Raw genomic sequence first — 24,831 nt, 5'->3', positions numbered from 1 at the left:
CCGTACCATGGTCCATGATAAATCTTGTTATGTCTTCTCTGATGCGCCTTCTTCTTACCAACCTCCCTCCCCCTTCCTCCAAACCTCCCTCACTCCCTTCCCCGGAGAACCCCGAGTTATGAAATGTCATGCACAGGATTGTAACAGCAAGCATGATGATTGATTTGTGAAAGGGTCTGATTTTTAATAAAGAACTCAATTTCTTTAACAAATACCAGTAACTTTATTTTCAATAAGCAAGCAGTTAAGGAAGAGTGCAGGGAAGCTCGTTTGCAGCAGCCAGAGTCAAGACTTGGGGAGGTAGGTAATAACAGGGAAATAAACATACCAATCACACCGTTCCCTGGTCCATGAAGCCACTTCTGGGCTTCCTTAACTGACTTTGTCTTTCCTTCCTACATCCCTCCCTAACCCTAGCCATTTACTATTCTTCTCCCAAAAAAACCCTATTACTGTAATTCTATTCACAGGCTTCTAAATGCAAGAGGGAGGGTGCGCTGCTTACAGTGACTGTCTTTTAATAAAGAATTCAATGTTTTCCACAGACACAGATGGCTATTTTAATTACCGTAAGCAAGCAGTTATGGAAGGGTGCAGGGAATGCAGCTTGCAGCAGCAGGACTGAATACATGGGGAGGGTGGTAATCAATGGAAAAGAAACTCAGCATTCAAACTGTACCCTGGCCCATGAGGAAGCTACTTTTCAGGGCTTCTCTGATGCGCACAGCATCCTGGTGTGATCTTCTAATTGCCCTGGTGTCTGGCTGCGCATAATCAGCGGCCAGGTGGTTTGCCTCAGCCTCCCACCCCGCTATAAAGGTCTCCCCCTTACTCTCACAGAGATTGTGGAGCACACAACAAGCAGCAATGACAAAGGGGATATTGGTTTGGCTAAGATCTGAGCGAGTAAGAAGCGTTCGCCATCTTCCCTTCAATCTGCCAAATGCACATTCTACCACCATTCTGCACTTGCTCAGCCTGTAATTAAACAACTCCTGAGCACTGTCAAGGCTGCCTGTGTATGGCTTCATTAGCCAGGGCATCAAGGGGTAGGCTGGGTCCCCAAGGATAACTATAGGCATTTCAACATCTCCAACTGTTATTCTCTGGTCAGGGAAGTAGGTCCCTTGCTGCAGCCGTTTAAACAGTGTAGTGCTTCTGAAGACACGTGCGTCATGAACCCTTCCTGGCCATCCCACGTGGATGTTGGTGAAACGTCCCTTGTGATCCACCAGGGCTTGCAGCACCATTGAAAAGTACCCCTTGCGGTTTATGTACTGGGCGCCCTGGTGCTCCGGTGCCAAGATAGGGATATGGGTTCCATCTATGGCCCCCCCACAGTTAGGGAATCCCATTGCAGCAAAGCCATCCACAATGGCCTGCACGTTTCCCAGAGTCACAACCTTTCGAAGCAGCAGCTTAATGATTGCTTTGGATACTTCCAGCACAGCAGCCCCCACAGTAGATTTTCCCACTCCAAATTGATTACCGACTGACCGGTAGCTGTCTGGCGTTGCAAGCTTCCAGATGGCTATTGCCACTCGCTTTTCCACTGTGAGGGCTGGTCTCATCCTGGTATTATGCCGTTTCAGGACAGGAGAAAGCGAGTCACAAAGTTCAAAGAAAGTGCTCTTACGCATGCGAAAGTTCCGCAGCCACTGCGAATCGTCCCACACCTGCAGGACTATGCGGTCCCACCAGTCAGTGCTTGTTTCCCATGCCCAAAAGCGGCGCGGAACGGGTAGAACCTCCCCCAAAACCGTCAGGAGCTCCAAAGTGCAGGGGCCCGGGGTGTCGGAAATCTCGTTCTCCAAGTCCTCATCACTGTCGTCCCTGCAGTCAAGCATTCTCTCTTGCATTTCTGACTCATGGTTCAGCATGGGTAGCATGAGAATGCGTGAACTATTTACAGCATTCGCGATCAAGGATAAGAGCACTCCTGGATCCATGCTTGCTGCAAAATGGCGTTTTCTCACTGCAGCCAGTAAAAACCGCGCGAAGTGACTGTGTTCCGCTGACAGGAAGGGAGGGGGTGAGGCTGTACCCAGAACCACCCACGACGGGGATTTTGGCCCCATCATGCACTGGGGTAGTAACCCATAATTCCAAAGGCCAGGGACCCATGCAGGAACTGTGGGATAGGTACCCAGAGTGCAACGCTCAGGGAAAAGATGGACGCCAGGGAACATGGATGCTCAACATTGATGTAAGTAGCCCTAGTGTGGACGCGCAAAATCGATTTTATAAAGCCTGCTTTATAAAATCGATTTTAATAACATCGATTTTACCCTGTAGTGTGGACGTGGGCTAAAACTGTTCAGCAGGAGATCAGTTTCCTCCTGCACTGCTGACCTGACCATATCTGATAGTATGCTTGTCAACACTGCACATCTAGCCTGCTTCTTGCTTGCATATATATATATACCTACCCCTGGAAATTTCCACTACATGCATCCGATGAAGTGGGTATTCACCCACAAAAGCTCATGCTCCAAAGCATCTGTTAGTCTATACGGTGCCGCAGGACTCTTTGCTGCTTTTACATGATCTTGCAAGTAAAGTGGTCTAATTTCATAAGGAAAAAAAGTGCTAAAACCATTTTACAAGATTTTCGAGCTCAAGACAAAAAACTCTGTGTTTGTCTCTAAATTAATCAAGAGCCTTCTCAGAATCAATTCAGACTCTAGGCTAGCTCTCTGCTAACACTTTCAGTGACACAAGTACCAGCTGTGTAAGGTAGTCCTATACAACCCTAAAAGCTAGATGCATGCCAGCATTTAATTCATTGAAATTAAGATGTGGCCCTAAAGCCAACACAAGCAATTTCAATTCAACAACACCTTTGTCCTCAGTGCACATGTCAAAAGCCTGAAAACCTCTGCAATGCAGAACATTAACTAACCTATTTATTACTTCACTATACAACACATCACATTTGTAATTAGCATTGGTTCAGTTTAGTAGCATACACTTAAGGATACCTAGCTCTTATATAATCTTGTAGATCTTAAAGTGCTTTACAAAGGAGCTAAGTAACATTATCCTCAGAGGGGAAACTGAGGCATCCCTGAAATGCCACCAACAAGACGATGGCACAGCCAGGAAATTGAAGCCCAATATTCTGAGTCCCAGTCCAGTGCTCCATCCCACAGGCCACACTGTCACCTGCATAAAAGATATATACATAGCTGATCTGATTATCTTAAAGTTGTATGAGTTGCTGAATTGGAATGGAGCATGTTCAAGAAGGTATTATTGTTGTGATGATAGTGGACTAATGCTTGGAGACTAGTATTGTGTTGGGTACAGTTGTTGCCTTATCGCCTGATTTTGTCGCTTTTTAGTGTTTTTGTTATGAAATGTGCTTGAACAACCTTACATTAAATTAACAATGTGGGAATAATAGTGAGTCTGGGTCTGAGTATTTCACAGCATAGAATGGGGTTGGAGGTAGAGAAGAAGTGTGAAATGACCCAGCTGGAATAATTACTGAGATAGACCTTGTATCATGCTCACTATATCAATGCATCTTTTTCCAGACAAAGAGCAACAATACCATATGGAGATTATCAGATTTTTATGCAATCGTCAAAGGACACATGACCTGAGTGCAAAAGTTTGCTGGAGGAAGGGGGCCAGAAAGATCATATGCAACCTAACAGAAGCCTTTGTGTTTTGCCATATATGTCTGGTGTCGCACAGACATAATCCAGAAAGCTCTTGGATCTTTCGTTTCCTTGCCTTGTGGAACTTTCAGAGCTTTGCAATGGGAAGTTAGGCACCAGGGTGCCAAATATCAGAAAAGTTTACGTAAGAATCACTCAGTTAACAGTTCATGGAAAAACACTGGTGTTAGACTCAGAGATGGGTCAGTTACCAACACTCACAATGATCGAGACCTGAGAAGAGGACTAGGATTTCGAGAGAGAAACAGTACTCCTAATGAAGGAAGTGATAGAGAATCCGCATTCATAGAGTTGCCAGCTCTGACTGAAGCTACTCTGGGAGATACCCCTCACCCCCCCACACACACCTGACATAATGTCATTTTCTTAAAATAGTCTATTAAAATCTCCCGGATTGCTTTCAATAGTCGCCAGGAGATCTATGCCGATTCTGGGAGACTCCAGGTCAATCTTGGAGGTTGGCAACCCTATGCATTTATTCTATATAGGATAGCCTTTAAGAAGAGAGACAGTCCACGGGTTGGTTTCAGAAGGATTAACATTACTGCCAGCAAATCCCCAACTGAGTTTTGATTAAATTAATCTTGTTTGCTTATTGCCAAGTGAAATTCCATTTTTAATTAAAATTCATAGTTTCCTAGAAGAGATAAGGGTGCTGAGGTAATCCTGCTACATACCAGAGCAACAGGCACCATGAGAGATGAACGCTTTGAGTTCCTCTTGGCACCTTCATTTTGGACAGTGTATAGCAGGGAATCTGCTTGTGTCCCTAATGGGCTAATCCAAAACCCACTGAAGCCAATGAGAGTCTTTCCATTGACTTCAGAAGGCTTTGAATCATGTCCCAAAAGCATATCAGGGACAGAGTTAGTAACAAACATAGGAATTTAAAATATGATGAACATAGATCAAGGAAAAAGATAACTCTCCAAAACAAGAGGAATGCAAAAGACTGCAAATAGCTGGGGACATTAGACAATATTAATATACAGTTTTTTTAATTAAATGTATTAATATTACTCATTTTTATACATTTTAATGCTGTGTATTTTGTTACCAACAGAAATTACAATTATCCTTTGGGTAATTTCCTTTTTCCTAAAAAAGGAAAAAACAAACAAAACAAACCAACCTATCAGTGAACCTTAAGTAGTTAATAAATTAATTATTAGATCTAATGAAGAATTTTTATTGTTAATGAGATTTCTTTGTAACAGTTTGTAATATTTTCTTTAAGTGATACAAGTTATACTTTAAGTGAAACGATGGCTGATTGGCAGCCTTGGAGATTAAGTCTTCTGTTTATCCATAAATCTAGTAAAAAAGTGGGCAGAACAGTATATGTTTACTCACAGTATCCAGCTGAGACGCTTCAAATTTGACCTGGAAGGGACCATCTCCGGGAATGAGAGGGTAATTCAGATACACATTCATGCCCAAATTTCAAAAGTGGCCTCCAGTTTTGTGGCATCCCAGTTTTCCCCTGCCCTCCAGTTTAAATGATTAACCATTGGAACAAACTACCACAGAAAGCAGTGGATTATCCATCTCTTGAGGTCTTCACAACAAGGCTGTATGCCTTTCTGAAAGTTATGCTTTAGCCAAATATAAGTGATTGGCTGAACACAGGGGTAACTTGATGAAATTCTGTGGACTGTGTTATACAGGAGATCTGACCAGATGAGTTAAGGGTCCTTTCTAGCCATGAAGCAGAGCCATTACAAAGCATTTTAGTGCCTAGGGCAAGAAAGCATATTTGTGCCCCCTAGAAGTGATGCATGGGAGCGGGGAGGAGTTCCCAGCCACTTTGCACAAAATAGGAAGCTGGAAACCAGTTGCCACTGGACTCAGAGAAGTCCCCTGATAGAAGAGAACCCCCTATCATTGCAGACATGTTGATTCTTAACCCTATGCCAGTCCCTTCCCTCCACAGAGGGCATGTTTAGGGAGGGAGGTAGTGTGTCTGAGGTAGGCAGGATACATAGTTGATTGGTGCTTAGGATCTCTCTCACCAGCTTTAAGTTGCATCAGAACAAGGGTTTACCCCAATAATGAGGGAGTTCAACCTAGTTCCCTGACAACCTCCACCCATTGCACATCTTCTTTCATAGGCTTCACTCTTCAATTTGCATATGTGCATTGGGTACTGCACACACACACAAATGATCTTTGCTAGGGGCACAAAGGAAATGATCAGCTTTGAATAAAAAAAACAGATAGCAGCAATTAGCACAATTGGCCAATATGGAGCAGTTTTTTAGCAAGGGCCATTTTTAATCCTTCAAGCAGGGCACCATTCAGTGCTGAAAACCCCAAAATAATATAGAAAAGCAAACAAAATCTTTAAGGCCAATGAGTAGGAGTAGCTGGATCTAGGAGCAGAGGTGAGTCAGGTCCCTTTGGACAAATGGCTTCATAAATCTTAATTCTATATGAGGCACCTTTACAGATCATGCAGAAAGGGCCTCTCTGAACACGTTCTTCAAAGAGTTTCTCCTGGAGTTCCCTTCCTAATAGTAAGCATCTCTTTGGAAGAAGATAGCAAAGAGAAATTCTTTACATCAAATATAAAATACACATCTAAAAGGACTTGAATCCATCCATCACAGTATTGTTCCCTGTCAGGAATGCGATTAACTGAAGTTGATGCCCTACCGTACCTTTAATAAGGGATCATGAGCTGGCATCTGAAATGCCGGTAGTACTGGAAAGCCTGTTGGCAGGACAAGTCATTTTTTGACATCCTCTCACTTCTGATACAATGGCAGCTTCCAACTGAGCATTCTGACTCATATAGCTAACATCCTGAAGCAGTACAAGTATTTCTAGGAATAAAAGCTTCCTTTAAATCACATGAAATGTGGGTGGCTCCCATACACTAGTTCAAAGATATTTTGGGGGTAACCAGCAGGTGCCCAGATAAGTCAAAATTCCTCCCGCCCCTCCCAGCTTTGGCCAACCACTATTTGTAAATCAATTTTTTTAGAAAGAGGCAAAGAACAGAAAGAATGTGGTCCAAATTTTCTAAAGTGTGTGCATACAACCAGGGTTTTGAGCGTGCAAATCCTTAGTCTCAGTGCACACAACACACACTGAGCATATACAAATGCGAGCCTTTGTGACATCTCCGAACTCCTTCCAAGGAAGTTTTCAAACCAGAGTGAACGCATTATGCCATTTAAATTTGCCTCCTATCATATACACGGGGTAACAGCAACAAGGGAGATAACTGTGTTAAGAAGCAACACATGAAAACTGGCGTGTAACACAATTCAAATAGCAATGTAAATGAGTGTTCATGGTCAACAAGGAGGAGATCAATTCCTGGCACGACGTGCACAAGACACTTCTAAATTTGCTCACAAACCCCTAGAGTAAGTCAGGCAGTCTCTGCCGCAAGCACTGACATTGGTAAATCACTCACCTTCATCACTTCTACCTGCAGGTCTTCGTTCAGGGAAGGAGTCACTTTGACGGCATTCAGCATCTGATTTAGTAGCTGCTTCTCATCTGAGCCTGTTTCCACGGATACAAATCTCTCATCAGACAGCAACTTCTGCAATAAGGCAGAAGGTAGTAAAGTCTCAGACTGTTGATTCTCTTCCCGCCCCGCCCCAATTATTTAACTCCATTGGAACCTATTACATATTGGTAATCAGAGTCAGGGCTGGATTACCCAATAAGCACGTATTTAGGGCACCAACAAAGCAGGGGGCACTAAAAAAAAAAAAAAAAAAGCATTGGAGTAGTCATCATGGGAAAAATCAGAACTTTGTTAGACTTCCTTACACTCCACTACACACTCGTCCCTCATTTTTCTGGTTTTTTTTATTCCTTATTCCCACGTAAACCAGCGAGGTGTCCTACTAATGTAGATCAAAATAATGCGAGGAAATAAGAGACTGTAACTGATCGTCCTACTCCTGGTGGTAAAACAGACATTGTTCTAGAAGGTGTGGATGTGTTAGACAGAACCTGCTCATGCTGTAAATAATAGGAGAACAGATCCTGCATGTGGGTTGATTTCAGTATCGATGATGTAGCTTACTGGATAGATCATGGACCAAATGACTGTCAACACCACACTGGGCCATTTGAGAAATCACATTGGACTTTTACTGATGGCAAACAAACAAGATATTGTCCACAAAAAATATTTTTCAGCATGAAAGCGAATGGTGAGAAATACACTCAAGAATGGCTACTGTATTCACTATCAATCAACAAGGTCTGTGTACAGTTTTGTTTGCAAACTTTTTGCATATAAACCTTCAACATCCCGGTTTGCTGCAGATGGATTTAGTGGCTGGCGGAATACTGTTTTAATTGAACAGCATGAAAATAGCACTGCTCACAGAGATTCAATGTTGACATATTTAAATTGAAGACAGGGCTTTGGATTGACACAAAAATTGGAAGAACAAATTAAAGGGGAGCATGAATACTGGCAACATGTCTTGCAACGTGTTATAGCTGTTCTTCAAACATTAGCTGAACGTGGACTGCCTTTCCAGGGATCTAACGACATTTAGATCACTGCAGAATGGAAATTTCTTGAGATTGTTGAGCTTGTGGCTCTGTTTGACCCATTTTTAGCAGGCATATCTCAAAATATGGGAATGCTGGCGAAGGTAACCCATCATACTTATCCAAGACATTATGTGATTAACTCATTGGTCTAATGAGTGACAAAGTTCATTCAGCTATGTGGATGAAATAAGTACTGCTGGGTACTTAAATTTATCTGTCAACTCTACACTTAATCTTTCACAATTGATCAATTGAGTATTGTACTAAGATGTGTCTTCCCCACAGATGGAAAACCAGCTGAATGATTTATAACATTCCTCAATTTGAAAAGCCACACTGGTGAAGAAATGGCAAATCAAGTACTGCTTTATCTGTGCCAAGTTTGCAAAACAGATTTCTCAAAGTGCAGAGGTCAATCTTATGACAACGCTGCCAACATGTCAGGGCGTTATCAAGGAGTGCAGAAGCAGCTTTTAGAACAGAACAAACATGCCATACAGGTCTGTCTCATCTTATGCTGGGATTACATTCCGCAGTCTGTGTGTAAAGCGAAAATCGTGTATAGTCAAAATTACATTGAGTGTAATGGTGGGAGGAATCGCCCGCACTACAGAAACAGTATTTAAAGTGTTATTTTTCCTCTTTTTTTCTTGTTTTTGCCAACTATGTAAAGCTGAAATCGTGCATGTTAAATGCGCCTAAGATGCGACAGACTGTAGTCATATCACGTGCTGCACACTCACTCAATCTTGTTGGCCGCAGTGCTGTTGATTATTGTCCAGTGGCAGTAAGGTTTTTCTCAACAGTCCAGGTACTTTATACATTTTTCTCTTCCTCAACACACCAATGGGCAGTTGTTAAAACATATTTGGGCAATGATCATGTGTTGAAATCTCTTTCTAATACTCTCTGGGAGGCACATGCAGTGGCAACAAGTGCAATTCTGGAGTCCTACTTAAAGATTGTGGATGCATTAGAAAGTATAGCTGAAGACCAATCACAAAAGGGAGAAAGTATATGAGAGGCAGAAAACATTGCAAACAAGATGCAAGAACTAGAGTTTGTATTCATGTTGACCATGTGGAATGAAATTTTACAACACTTTTACCACACAAAAGTCAAGCTCTCCAAGAAAAAGAATTGGATTTGAAAACATGTGCAGACCTCTGTCAATCATTAGCAGACCACTAACACACTACGAGGAATGATTTCAAAAGATTTGAAGACATATCAAAAGATATCTTGACTGATACTAACTGCAAAGAAGCCCAGTCCCGCAAGTGAATCAGGAAAAAACAAGCAAATGATAGCAGTGCAACAGAAACAGCATTGAATCCTAGAGAAAAATTTTGCGTATCTACTTACTATGCTATAATTGATACACTTGAAGCTCATATGAAGAGGAGAGGTGAAGTGTACAAAAGAAGTATCAAGTCCATATCATTTAGAAAAGAAAATCTACTTATCTGATGAACAATATTCACAAGGTTCCCAAAAGCTAGTTGACTCATATCCTGTTGACTTGAACATGAATCTCTGTGGAGAAGTACGGCAGTTCCACTGTTATATGCGCACAAAGTTTAATGAAACAGGAAAAATAAAATTCAGTCACATCGATCTTCACGACACAATATTGAAAGATGGAATACAATGTGTATTTCTAAATGTAGAAATCGCACTATGATTACTAACTGCTCTGCAGAACGCTCTTTTTCTCAGCTGAAAAGAATAAAAAACCCTCAAAGAACAACAATGTGTCAGGACAGACTTAATTCACTTTCCCTATTGTGTATGGAAGTGGACATGCTACATCGAGTCGGCTTCGATAAATTTATCCAGAATTTTGCAATCAGAACATCTAGAAAGAAGCTATTTTAATTTCAGCATACATGTAAGTTTTGTGTCATTTTGAAAAATAAAATGTTATTTTACGGTATAGGATTCTTTTTTTATTTTGAATTACACTGCTCTACAGCCAAAATGCTTCTGAAATAAATGTAGTCCAGCTTTACTAATTCTGGATCACTGAGAATGAAAATGATGCTTAAAATTGTTGATTGGCTCTAGTTTTCAAGATATGCTATTGGGTCAGTATATATGACCCTTGACTTGGGAATGGCGGAGGATAAGTGAGTTATAAAGGGGAAGGGATCTCAATTTAAACCAGAAATGACTAAAATACATCTTTGACTGGATCTATGAATAAATCTATTACTGGGTTTGGACAGTACTTGCTTTTTAGGCAAAACAATGAATGATGCAATCTGAAGCTGGTATTGCATCATACATGATATGAATTGCATCATGTTATTCCTAGACGTCATGGATGATGCAATCATAACGAAGCTTACATCACTCTGCTGAACAAATTGCCCTATATCAGCTCTAGAAATCATACAGTGTCGTGCTCTGTTATTTGTCAATGTTTGATTTTGCAAAGGGACACATTTCTGTTTAGCCGAAGTGAGCAGAGATGCCTCGTACTTGCATGAACAGTGCAGATAACTTCTGCTATGTTTGTGGTGAAGTGACTTTTGCATCACAAAAGCGCAGTATAACCACTATGGTTAAGAAAGCCTATCACCTTTATTTTGGCTGCAAAATTGGAGATCAGGACAAGAGGTGGGCCCCATACACATGCTGCAACAGTTGTGCAACAAATCTTAACCAGTGGTTGAACAGGAAAAGGAAATCTATGCCTTTTGCAGTGCCAATGATTTGGAGAGAGCCAACAGATCATACCAGCAATTGTTACTTCTGCATGGTGCCTCCAGTTGGAAAAGGTGTGCCAAAGAAGAAAAAGTGGACTGTGCATTATCCAAACATTCCATCAGCTATACTCCCAGTACCCTATGGAGAAGGACTGTCGGTTCCTGATGCACCAGAATCATTCTCACTTGAGTCAGACGAGGAAGAAGAAGAGGATGAAACTTCTGGTCCTGAACCATCAATGTCACAGGACCACATTTTCTCCCATCCTCCTCCTCTGAACCACACCTCATAACACAAGGTGAACTGAATGACCTTGTCAGGGATTTGGAACTACCCAAGAGTAAGGCAGAGCTGTTGGGCTCCAGACTACAGCAGTGGAATCTCCTGGTAGGCTATCAGGGCAAATGGAGCCCATCAATGCTTGCAGACTATTGCTGGACAGTGACAAGAGATGCTCCATTTAATGAATACAAGAGACAAGCCAAGAAGCGCCGAGTAGACACTGAATATGACTAAACTATGTACATAATAGTTTTTTGCCTTTTGTTTCATAATACATTTTATTTACATAACCCTTTTGCTGATTTTTAAAGTGTTACATAAACAGGACAGGTGAAATATTATCATGTAAAGTAACCATAAACACATGAAAAGACCTAGGTTTACAATTTATGATTAAAACTCTACTATCTACACAATATACATAGACATAAAATGTAAAAACTTAAATATCTTAGAAAAAGTAGCCAGTTGTTTTAATTGTCATATTTGAATTCAGCACATCAAAATACATAATAAATATCACATTTTATCTCTGAAGCAGACGACTTCTCAAAAATTGTAGACCAGTGCTACATATGGGGGGCACCATAATCTTTTCAGTGCTTAGGGCCTCTAAAGGTCTTAATCTGGCCATGATCAGAGTAACAGTTGCATACCTGTCCTTCTTTCTCTGAAGGCCATCACGACGGGATCTAGGCTTCGCTGAAGATGCAACTAACACTTTTGGGCTCATTACTGAATTCTACAAGTGGCTTTTTATTTCTTTTCTGGCAGCTCAAATGATCTCAAAAAGGTTGTTTTCCAGTGGACTCTCAATATGTCAATTTCTGAAGGCTGCTGGACTTTAGCTGAGGGCTTCACCAAAGCTATGTCACTTTAGAAGTAACACTTCAAACCCGCCTCATTTTCCACTCTGTACATGTTTTGGAGGCCTACAGCTACCACTGCTTTACATTTTGCTTAGTGGGAGATAAAGGTTTAGCGATCATCCCACTCTCTTCCTCTGAGCTGCCTGCCAGAGGAATGGAAGCACTGTGGAGGTGGCATTGCTAATCACTGGCAGAAGGTGGGAAGAGATATTTAGTCATCTCTTGAAAGATACATAATCTAAAACTTTAACTAAACCCCTAAAGAGAAGGCAGCCTGACCAGTGGTTTGTGCTGGTGGTATGAAGTTTGATGTGTATTTGCCAGGGGCAGGAGTTGAGAGGTTGTATAAGGGGTAGATTTGACACAGTCCTACTGATTTTTATGGCCTGATCTGGTTCTCCTTGCTTGGAAATAAGCCAGTACTTGAGTAATAGAGTGTCACAGTGGGTATTTCCAGACAGCATGACAGAGGTAGAAAAGGTGGCACAAAAGAGCAAATCCAACTTAAAAAAAAATAATCAAATGGACTTGAACTGAATTTTTATGGGAGCCTGTTTTCATATCTAAATATTGGCCTTTTTATTATTCTCAAAAAACCAAAACTACTTTCAGCTACATGGGGGTGAAACACAGAGACACAAAAGGCGCGTGCAATACTTAAGTCCTACTTATGCTCTCAAAACAAGACCTCGTGCTGGCCCTTTGCACAGGGATGAATTGCACCTTAGTGAACACCAACTTGTATTTAGTAGAATAGCAATATGAAGCCTTCCCTACAAAACTATATTCCTAGAAATAAACATTAATTGCATACTGGTGCAATGTCCATTTTCCTTCAATGAAGCGAAAACATATGCGCCGTTTCCATTTCGTTATTTACAAATGCTTTAGCTCTCTGAAGCCTGCATCTGATTTCCTTGGTACATGCATCGCATGGCTGTTTTCAGCTGTAATTGATAAAACCCCTTCAGTTCACCTAGTGCTACTGAATGTGTGGGGAATTTTGATTCCAAATATTTCAGTGAGGGGGGTCCCATACATTTATAACAGAGCCCTCACTACTTATGTCTACATTACGCTTTCCAGCCTCAAAGCACCACTGTCCTCTGAGCTGATCAAAGAGGGCTGGATCGGACTCTCTTCAGCCACTGCCAATGCAGCTCCTTAGTCATCTGCTGGAGTCCAAGCGCAAAACCAGGTGCTATCCATCATTTGCAGAGCATGCAGCTTCCACAGAATCTTCTGCCTCTGCTAGTGCAGAGACTAGCTCCTGGATGTTTTCTCAGCAGTGCCCTTGCTATCACTAAGTCACCCCAAGGTTTGATGCTTTGTTTACAGTACTTTCTTTCATTTTAAACACCTATATTTCCTTTGAATTTAAATAATACAGGAGCTGCCATTTTCTACATTCACTCTCCAACCAAGCAAGTCAAAATCCACCCAAGTCCCAAGCCATACCTGCATCCCTGCTAGAGCATGTTGGGCCAACTTCACGTTCTTTGACTCCAAAGCCAGCTGCAGTGGGAGGAGACACTTCTCCCTATAAAAACAAGAGGAAAATAGTGCTGAGAAACTGGCATTCACAAAAAACACAGCCTTCTGGATTTTCCTCACCTTAAACAGGGTCAAACAAACAATCACTGAGCAGAATTTAACACCAAACAGCTACAATGTGATTTTTTGGGGGAAGATAAACAGTGATTTTCCAAATTTTTTAAAGAAGTATTCCTCAAGAGAAACAGATACTTACGGACCCACTGCCCAAGCAGCTTGGTCCTTAAAATGTTTCATTTTGTGCAACACAAACACGGGATTTGCAAACTACTCATGGACCTATAGCACAGCTTGAGCAGCACTGTACATCAGTCACTTGTCTTTCCGTTTACCAGTCAAGTTGCAGAAGTGGATACCAGGTTCCATATTCATCTTCTGTGGAATTAGCTTTGCTCCATACCTTGTGTACAGTACAATTTGTAATCATGTGTTAACTAAGCCGAAAGCAATTTGTGCAAAGAACAAACGTTAAAGGATAGGGTTTACAATGAGTTTATTGACACTTTAAAGACAATTACAAAATGCACTTGGACTGTAGAATGCAGCACGCTTTTGCATATTAAAAAGATACTGTGAGTTAGGGTGGTCACAAGTAGGTCCATAAGCACCGGAGACTTGGATTAAAATTCTGATTTAAGATACAAATAAAAATGAGGTTAGTGGACAGTCAGTGTACATTTGCTCGTCTCACAAATCCTCTCTCACAATAATCTGGCTGAAGAGAGGCCCTGAATTGGAATAACTGAAACTACTACAACTTGTGATTGAGACATCTCAGCAGAGCTAACTGGGGAATGCTTATAAAGCATCTTCCCATACCTTGTCAATCTCTAACCAAAATGGCAGTCCACAAATGAAATGAGTGTGGTTGTCTCAGCCTAAATTATGTAAGCAACCGTGTCTCTCTATTTTTGGGGGCCAACTTGAAACCCTTTAAAGGGACCTGTTTTGTAGAAAATACTTAGTGCCTGCCCCTGAAAATCAGGTCCCTTAAGGGGTCTCCAGTTAGGCATCCAAAGATCAAGGCACTCAAAATCACAAGTCACTTTTCAAAACATAGGCTCTCATCATTAGTGCCAACTAACGCCTCGCCACAAAGACCAAGGCTACCAACATAATACAATTTAGCAAAACAGTAAAAGAGTGAACTCATGTAATTGCAAAGTTTGTTTGGGAACTCATAGGACTTCCCATACTCTTTCCCAAATTGATGCAGATCTACAAAACTCCACCTAACTTTTCTGGTGGCAGCACAAACATCAGTAGGTGGAATTCTTGCTTTTTTATTTTTAAATTGGAACAGCGTTTGCATGTATATTCAATCAGCTATTTAACTGAAAATTACCAATATGCTTTGCTTAGGATGCTTGAAGAACAAACATGCAGAAAGTGTACCCATTTCAGAAGCTCCTCAAATGTTTCTGGAACATATTTAGCTAAAATGACTCTTTGAAAGTATTAACCACAGCATCCAAAACTGTGTGAACAGTGCAACACACAGGAAAGATCTCTGCGGAGTGTTGTAGACCTGAAGACTGGAACATCCAAAGCAGAGATAACCCCACACGAAAAATCTATTACAGGTTTTACACAATAGCCCGTTTGTAACCTACATGTCATGGGGGCATGTGGATTACCCGTGCATGCTGGGGCAGGAGGACACTTTGGGAGATTACGGAGTTGCATGGTGACGCCACTTCTATCCAGTACACATACAGATTTTTTTTTTTTTTACAGTATCTGCTATTCCAAGACTTGGAAGCACTCAAAATGTTGCTCTCTTTTGTTCTTCCTATTTTTTTTTTAAAACAAAATATCACAGCTATTAGGCCAGCCAATACTCAGTGCTGTCCCATTTTGGCTGCTGAATCCAGGTTTTGTAACTGTTTATGTGACCAACAGGTAGCAATCAAGGTCACTGTGCATGAACTCATGTAAACACGCATTTAGAAGTGAACCACGCAAAAAGTATATTTTAAGCTCAGTCACTATGGTGTGTTAAAAAGGTCCCACTTATTTAGACTGTAAGCTCTTTAGGGCAGGGACTGTCTTCCACCCTATGCACTATGTACGGTGCCTAACACAATAGAGCTGTCAGGGCTACAAGCACTACTGCAGTACAAACAACAAATATTAATAGGTGGGACATAGAAAACATCAGACGTATTTATTCTTTTAGTAATGCGGACTGAGAAATTAGGGTGGGGAGAGCAGTCATAACCCAATGGAACTGAGCAAGCTGACGTTCATTACGATGAAAATGGTCTGGAGCCTTTACAGCTGGCTCACTGTGCAACTACCACGCAATTCAGCACAGTGTCCACCATCTGCAGCTAGAGACTGCAACTGATAAAGAATGAAAGTGATTTCTTGATACATCATCCCAAACTGAGCACAAAATTACAGCAGGAGGATTGAAATGAGAACAGATTCAATTAGCTGAACTTCCCAGCTTTGCTAAAAATGTTTAACTGAAGATTTGATTAATGCTGCAGCAATTTCCCTTCCCATTACATTCTCTGAGAAAATGAGCTGCCACTGTGTCATTTCCTGTTCTTGTTACAATCTCTGTCATACAATAAGATCTTTATCATCTCCTTGCTACAGTCATAAAGCACCTACAGATATCCTGCCAATACTGGACACGCTGAATATTCCAATACTTCAACCTGCATTTTAAGCACAAAACTTAGTAGCACCAGTGTACAAAGAGCTAGTCCTGGGAGGAGAAGGTAAGCCAGCACAATATGTCACTACTGAACATCCATCACTTTTAATAGTTGATCTTAGTGGGGTTGCAGAGGGTGTAAGTGGGGTAGAATTTTGCCCCAGAATTTAGCTTTTTGCTTAGAAAATGAGAGAGAGAGAGAGAGAGAGTGTCACAGGATCACACTTTCTAGTGCTTGTCTGTGAACATTCCCAAACAAGTTTGGTCCAAGAGAGGCCCATGAATGGAATACCAGCCTGCGGCAAGTCAGGCATGGGATCCATGCCTGGTAGAGCTTGTATGGCAGTTTGTAGGGGTATCCACATGCCCTTAACATTTGGAGTTCAGATTGTAGAGTTTTGACTGGCATACCAAGGCTGATACTGTGTTGACCACTTACTCTCCATTTGTCCCTGTCCTCCCTACCTCCTCCTGCTATCCATGACCACCTTGAGTCTTCACGCTCCCTCCCGTTCCATAACTTCTTAGGTAATTGCACCTTGCCTTGGATGATCTCACTGGAGAATCTCTTGTCACTGGCTGCATATCTGCAGCTCTAGAACTCTGGTGCTGCTCTGTTCCAATACTATACGCTCTAGAATGCTGTGCACAGGGAAAGCTCCAAAAACACACAGCATGAGATTTACACAAGGCAACATCTCAGAGCCATGAATGAGACTGCGTACCTTCACACAAGGGATTATCAAAAGAAGCGTGAGTACTTTACTTGCTGGGGGCTCATAGGGAGAGAGGCAGTCAGAAGTTTCAGGGGGCAGAGCTGCTGTGGGATTTAAGGAGTTGGAAGGGAGGCGGTAGAAGAAAGGGAGGTAGCAGGGAGGAAGCTGAAAGTGTGAAGGGAAGCCAGGGAGTGCAAGGAAGGACTTTGAAGCCTAAGGAAGTTGCAGGCGGACAAGCAAATGGGAAGAGACATAAATGATGTTCAGCCTGTGCATCTTTATTATTTGTGTTCCTAAGCAGAGCCAAACAGTGTGAGGTTCATGCTACCATTAATCACGTCCAAACACATTCATAGAGTTTCACACAGTGTCATCCTCAAGTTAGCCTATTAGCCACTTGCTCACAAGAGTGCCAGAGTCACTCCCAAATTAAAAAGGAAGAAAGGTAGAAAGAGTGAGTGTCCTGATTCAGCACAGCCTCCTGGCAGCGGTGTTCTTTCCCAGCTAGAGAAGAGGGGATAACGAGTGCTCCCTTAGTGTTGTCGCCATGGGAGGTGTAAGGTCACATTACCCACTGAGCAGGATTTAGTGTGACTCACTGCAGAATATTGTTACACACAAGCAGTGTTTCAGCAGAGAGCACACAGGCACTTACAGAAACAACAGTGAAACCAGACAGCCTTCCTAGCCATGCTGCTCCCTTTTCATATCTGGGGGAAACAGTAATAAATACTGAACCAATGAATGTATTATGCTGCCAGATCATTTTTCTTACATTAAAAAAAAGACACCCCAGTGCAGACCATATTTACGGGATCTTCACAACTCTAGATTAAAAACAATAGCAGCTTGCATGTAGGGGATCTTAATCAGAGGATCTCAACACTCTTTGCAAAGGTGAACTTTATTGTCCCTATTTCACAGATGGGGTAACTAGAGGAAGATCCAATCCTGCTCCTATTGAAGTCAATGGGAGTTTTGCCACCGACTTCACTGGCACCAGAATTGAGTCATAATAAGCAACTTGCCCAAGGTCACAAAGCAATTCAATGACAGAACCAAGAATATAAGTTCGGAGCCATGTCTTCTAGTCCCTAGTTTTAACCAGAAGCACATGTTACACCTCTAGAGATGTTGTTTCATGCAGCTGCGGACTATTCCATTGTTGCTGTTAATGTGTTAGACTGCAGAATGCATTATTAGAATGTACATGCCACTTACATTCAGCACACTGGGATACAATGACCTTTAATATTCTGTGCTGGTAATGACTTGTCTATCTACCCTTCAGGTCCAAGAACCTGTCACTAATATGGGATAGTATGGCCGGCCAACCAAAACACAGAACACTAGAAAGATCCAAACAAGACAGCTGACTATTATAAATAAGAGATCATAAAGATCCTGCTACCTCATCCTAGTGGGAAAAGACTTTGAATTAATGAGCCATTATTCTCTTCTCATTAATCTCATGCTGAAAATTGTAATGAGGATAGGAAATGGCACAAACTGAATTCTTTCTTCTTAGTGTCAGTGGAATGGAATCACACGGCCTGCTGCAGCACAGAGAAAAGAACACTTTAAATGCAAACAATTTGTCATTGAAATAAGAGTTATTCCTCTTCATATAAAAGCCAGTGGCAGAATTCATCTTATGAAAGACATTCAAAATAAAGTATCTTTCCACATTATCTTCCACTGCAAATGATGTCGAAATAAAATTAGGAACCTCAGGGCACATCGACACACAGAGCCGACTCAAAGAATGGCTTAGAAAAATACTGATTGCTGTTGTCTGATAATCTGAAGGGCACACTCATAAAATGAGCATGGCATGAGAGGTCAGATTCAGACTGTTGGTGGGAAGAAGCCTGTCAACCCTGAGTTTGTCCCTTTGTGAATCTGGGTATAGTCCATATAGTTACTATCATACATATTGATAAAAGATGGTCCAGTCCAAAAGGGTGGCAAATTTTACCCCAAACTGGTTAAAATGTAATCCTGCAGACATGAGAATGTTTTTAAATTTAAATATCTATAGCTCTCTTTAGCTGCAGTAGTTTAGTTAAAGCTAGTGAAGTCTCTGTCAACCCAATGGCTGAAACTAAGTAGCTGGCAATCATTTAAAAAAAAAAAAAAAAAAGTGATGGTTCTCTAAATAGGCTGGGGATCTGGGAAGCATGAAAGCATTTTTGTGCATTTGGGTAATTTAAAATTATTTGAGTCTTACTTATTAAAATCATTATGCTACAGCTCACATAGACATTATGGGCCTGATGCAGAAATTAGCGGGTGAGGTTCCATCACCCATGTTATGCAGGAGGTCAAACAGATGATCAGAATGGTATCTTCTGGCTTTAAAATGTACGTGTCTGTAAAACTGATCTCAGACTGTCCTTAAATATTTTCTTGAGCAAGAGGGAAAAAAGGCAAATACTGAAAAAAATCCACTAAAACCTATGTTCTCTGCCACTTTTTTATATTACATACACACACACACACACAATACAGTACATTCCTTTATGCTTTTGCATCATTACAAGATTATCCTGCATTACAATGAGACAACACCGAAAATTTAAAAAAAAAAAAAAAGAGAGCATGCACAAAGTCAGCATCAATGTTGTAAAAAATACGTAAAAAGCAGTGACAGGAAAACAGTTCAAGCTTCTAAGCTTTGGGGTTTAGGATCATAAAGTTGCATGGTGATGTCCTCATTCCACTGAAGTCAACTGGAGTTTTGCCATTGGTATCCACAGGGCCAGGATTTCACTGTTGATGCTTACCCAGATAAACAGTGGCTTCCACCAAAACCCATATTCCTCGCCCAGAGGCTCACCTCTTTCCTAACAAACTAAATGGGTGAGCCACAGCAATTCCTTGGGATGTGCCCTGCTCCACCTGCAACATCTTTATGGGATTTCATACCCAATTTGCTCCCCCTCGCCCCCGGCACACCTGAGCTTCCTTTTCTTTTTATCTCCCTCTTCCTGGTGCCGCCCTCTCACTTGTAACACACAGTACCTGCTTAGTCAAATCCACAATACACCTATGTTTACACAGGAAATCCACTCCCAAAAAGCTATTTTGTGATTTTGATCATTTAAGCAAGGTGAATATGTGCACCCTCGTGTGCTTCCCACCTGTATTGGTATTTGCAACATGCTGTAGGCTACAAGTCCTTCCCTGTGTGCTCCACCCTGCTTCCACCTGTTCACCCGAGGGACTCCTCTCACCCATGAGGGGATGCCCTTTGTCTTCCCCTCCCCACTGCCCCAACGCTGTTCCTCTGTGGCGCTCCCTCTCTTTCCCCTTGATGCCTCCTTTCCAGGAGAGAATTTTCCCTGCTCTTTCCTAGCATTTCCTCTCCCCTTCGCCCCTTGCTCCATGTATCTGCTCCTCTCCTTTTGCTTTACAAACTATATACATAGAAGAATCACATCACCCACCTCTGAAACATAAGTGCTTCTGGTGCAGAACACAACAGCTGTTTACCACAGTGCAGTTTAGGATAACTGAAACTTAATAGAGTGTATGTTAGCTGGGCTTCACACACTTATGCAATCTGGAATTTTGGATGCTTGCTACAGCTAACATCCCTATTACATATAAAGCAGACAAGCAATAGAATACAGAAGACAATACAAGAACATTTTCATTTATATAACGTCCATCAAAATCTGAGTTGCCATCACAGAAGTGTAACAGCCCTTGTGGGAGAGAAAGACTTGAACAAACTAGTTAATCTACTATACAACCTAAAGCCACAGAATTCATATTGGCTATCATAATTAAAGAGCTCTGAAACTGTCACTCATCTGGAGATAATTTCTAAGGTTATTGACTGCTTTGCTATGCCCCTTAAAAACATCTATATTTAAATACAGACAGAGTCCACCCGGCTAGCAGCTCAACATCACTGTCAAGATGAAAGAACATTAGGCACATAATGTTCTATTGCTCAGAGGGTAGCAGTACTGTACAAAGGAAAAGGTGAGGAAAGAGTAACAAAGAAAACAGACATCACAATATTAAAATGTGTCAGTCTGTAGACAAGGCCAAAAGAAATTACCAGGATGTCCTTAATCTCCAGAGGAACTTCTTTTTAATACATTTCTAATGGTTTTCCTACCACATCCCTCCCAAAAAACTCTTCTTTCTTTGTACTGTGTGTACCATGGGTAACTGACTCCAGCTAACTCTGTTCTTAAGGAATCTGGTGACACACACAACTCCCAAAGGGCCCTTCATTATAAGACAACCAGTATCCTTTATGTATTTATTGCCTGTTTTACTTGCATCTATTAAGTTTCTTCAGTGTTTCTTCAGAAGCACAAGAGCTGAGAGTTAAGAGATTATTAGCTGAAGCAGAGTGTGAATGTGTGATAAGGGTCAGCAAATCCATCCTTATTGGTGCACCTTCTGACCTGCGCTAAAAGATTTCCTGCACTTGCCCAGAAACTTGGTCAAATCTAAACCAGTTTTCGCTATAACAATGGAAAGCGCTGCTCCCCAGTTAGAGCGATTCCCACGACAATCTCTTTCTCCATCCCTTGACTGTCCAGATTGCAAGCTCTTTCGGGAAGGAACTGTCTCTTAATATTTGTCTAGCACAATGGGGCCAGATGTTGGTTGGGACCATAACATTTCTGCCATGCATTCACCTAGTACAATTCAATCAAACATTAATATTTCCATTATGTGAAAAGATTCCACAACCTGTCATGCATCTGTTGGAAGAAATTACTGCGATCTTAAGAATTCATTCACTATTAACTATATTGCACAACACAAACGTTTGCCATCACCACCTCCAGGGTTAGAGACAGGGACATATGTAGTGGGAATCTGGACTCACAGCAATAAAGGAATGAAAAACTCTTTCTGGTTAAGTCTCTTGTTTTGACACATCAAACATTCTTGGCTCCCCGACCCTGCATGATGAGCTGGATGAATTCTATGCTAATTCGTCCACTGTGTAAGCAAACCTGGGGCCATACAATCAAAAAAGGCTCTGTGAGGAGACAAGAGGGGATAAGTTGTATTTCCAATTATCACAGGCTGAGTCTGAAAGGTTAGTCCTGTGTTTTGGGATTGCATTCAGCTTTAGCTGAAATGCAAACAGTCTTAAATCTTAGCAGTTCTAAAGGATGGCTATTAAAATAAACAGAATTGTTTAAACACCACATTTGCCATGCATTGTGCATTTACACTCACTGGGCCTCAGCGTGTTCAACAACAAAAAAGCATTACTTTCCTAAGCAAACAAGGATTAAAAGAAACCAAACATGCAGTGTACTTTTTGTGCATTAGGAAACGGCTTGTTTTATGTGCCGCTATTAAGCTTTTTCAGTCCGTAAAGTGGAGAAGTTTAATATCCCCATTAAGGCTCAGAGAAATTCAGTGAAATTCAACATCACACAGAATCTGTGGCAGAGCCCAGAATTAACACAGATCTCCCATCCCCCTTCCCTGTGCCTTAACCATAGAAACATCCTTTCTCTCCTAAAAGCATACAGACCTATCCCCATCATCTCTCTTCCACCCTGCGAAGTGGCTGGCTAGCCCACAAGCTATTAAAGGCTGTGATTCTGCCTGGCAACCTGGGAAGGCACTTGCAGCTGAGTCATGCTCAGAGGAGGAGTGTGCTAAACCAGAAGGTACAAAAACAAAGAGGAAGAGAAGATGGAAGTGGACAGCTGCAGACCTGGTTGAAATGACTCTGAAAAAGAGTTACAAACTAGGGGAAGTAAAGGGCTAAGAACTGAGAGGCAGGGTCCACAACCAAACCTTAGGTGAATCACAGCTGTTTTAAAGGGAACTAAACAAGGAACATATATTTTTAAACTGCTCTACTGATGAATATCAACAAGAGCTATGAAAAAAAATGGTCCGGGGCCATGAGTGGCCTGCAGACTGTATGACATGGAGACTGTAGGATGCAGTGCACTATATTTCTGTGATGCCGGTCTACATCTGACAAACTGCAAAACATTTGCCGTTCATCATTGAGAATGATGAACAACAGCTGATAAGCTGTTCACCAGGGAGAAGTATTCCTAATGGTCTTATGGAAAATTCTCACAGACTGAAACTGATGGCAATGATATACAAATAATCATATTCCTTGCGTTACATGGATTTCTGTGCCCATCAATGAGTCTCCTTCCATCTTACTTCTAAATTCTGGAATGGGTCATTTCTTCAACAATTATCACTTGTGAAGCTAAACTTTTCCAACCAGGATTAAACACTATCCCCCTCTGCTCCCAGGAATGATGGCCTGTAAGACAGGTGAGGCCCACTCTGAAACTTCTCTGGAGATTCATCTACACTGCTGGTGCTAACAACAATTCAGCTGCGCTGGGGCTAGTAATGTTAGGAGCCCTAATGTAGATGGCATTTGTGGCTCCAGAAGCTTTTTCACCATTGTGGTGATTAGTAGGACTCTACCAAATTCACAGTCCATTTTGGTCAATTTCACGGTCCTGGGATTTTTTAAAAATCTGTATAGCATAGGTTAAAAATACACAGAAGACCAGATTTTACGTTTTCATAATCCATGATACATTTTTCATGGCCAGTGAATTTGGTAGGGCCCTAATGATTAGACATGGTCTGATATCAGTAGGTGGTTTATAAAAAGATCAAGGCCCCTTATTTGTAACTAAACTCTAAGTCATCATTTATTATTCATTCAGTACCTACTGTCACGTTCAACATTATTCAGTGGGAAAATATGTTCACATTTAGGATTGCTGCTACCTTTGCCCTCCCCCCCCCGCCTCTTTGCATTCCCTTCCCTCAGACAATTTCCAATTCCCACTTGCTCTTCCTACCCTCTTACTCATCCCATCTGCTAAGTCAGTACTGATGTTTAAATTGTCACCTTTAGGCTTTAGAGTCAAAACCCCAGTGACATCAATAGGCAGTACAGGAGTTCACACAGCCTGAAACAATGCATCTCAGATATCTGCATACTCAGGCAGACAACACTGCATACGTTTACAAATCATTCTCACTGGAGGATTATATTTGCAACCATAAGGGCTACAAACTTCTTTTTAAAAAAATAATTAAAGTTGAGATTCTGCAGAATCTGAATAGGCCAAGCAGGCTGGATTCAGACTGCAAACTGGGTGTTTGAAACCACCAGGCACACTAATCAGCATGTCTGTGGTGCTGCTGGGGTCTCCCTGCCAGTGGATCAATGACTTGCTTCGATTTACTATCAAGATAGTGACCATGTAATTGCAGAATGGCATGGGGCAGTTCTCTATCCAGCACTCAGATGGAGGAAGAAGGCACAAGAGCACTAGCACCATGCAGGTGGTGGCAAGCAAAACAATTTGCTTCATGCTCTTAACATTACTTTGTCATAAAGCGTAGTTAACTATGAGTGAATGTACCCAGGATACATTCATAGTTTTATTTTTTTGCTATTGCTGCAGTGGATTCAACACCCAGAGAAAATACCCTTGAACAAAAGCAATGCTAAATTCAGCCTAAAGTTGCAGGCAGTGTTAACTGGATTCTACGGTGCTACCACCTTCTTACATGCAAAGGTGCACATATATCAAGTGACTTGCAAACAAATTACGTCAATTTCAAATCACTGATTTAAATCATGATTGAAATCACCTTCTTTGTCAAAATCATTGATTTTTAATTCCAGGTAGGAATGTTTTACAACCAATTTGAAAATTTGTGCTACTGCAACTTTATAGATTAAAATCTAGAATGAACTGAATTATAAATGCTGGGTTTTTTAAATGTCACCACAAGTAGAGTGCCTTATTTTATAAGATTTCAGT

At 41.4% G+C, this 24,831-nt stretch overlaps 1 protein-coding gene across 7 annotated transcripts in view; it reads right to left on the bottom strand.

Moving 5' to 3' along the window:
• ARFGEF3 (ARFGEF family member 3) overlaps positions 1-24,831 on the bottom strand; it is a 135,322-nt gene that overhangs the window by 93,157 nt on the left and 17,334 nt on the right. For all 7 annotated transcript variants that reach the window (XM_030556411.1, XM_030556408.1, XM_030556409.1 and 4 more), the window contains exons 3-4: positions 13,538-13,619; positions 7,111-7,242 (exon numbers count right to left, since the gene is read on the bottom strand). In XM_030556411.1, coding sequence (XP_030412271.1) covers positions 7,111-7,242; positions 13,538-13,619 — 214 coding nt within the window. The remainder of the gene's footprint in view (positions 1-7,110; positions 7,243-13,537; positions 13,620-24,831) is intronic.

The sequence above is a fragment of the Gopherus evgoodei genome, chromosome 3 (genome assembly GCF_007399415.2).
Source record: "Gopherus evgoodei ecotype Sinaloan lineage chromosome 3, rGopEvg1_v1.p, whole genome shotgun sequence".
In the NCBI taxonomy this organism is placed as follows: Eukaryota; Metazoa; Chordata; order Testudines; family Testudinidae; genus Gopherus; species Gopherus evgoodei.
The sequence above is the reverse complement of the archived record's forward strand: the minus strand, read 5'-3'. Positions and strand labels throughout refer to the sequence as shown.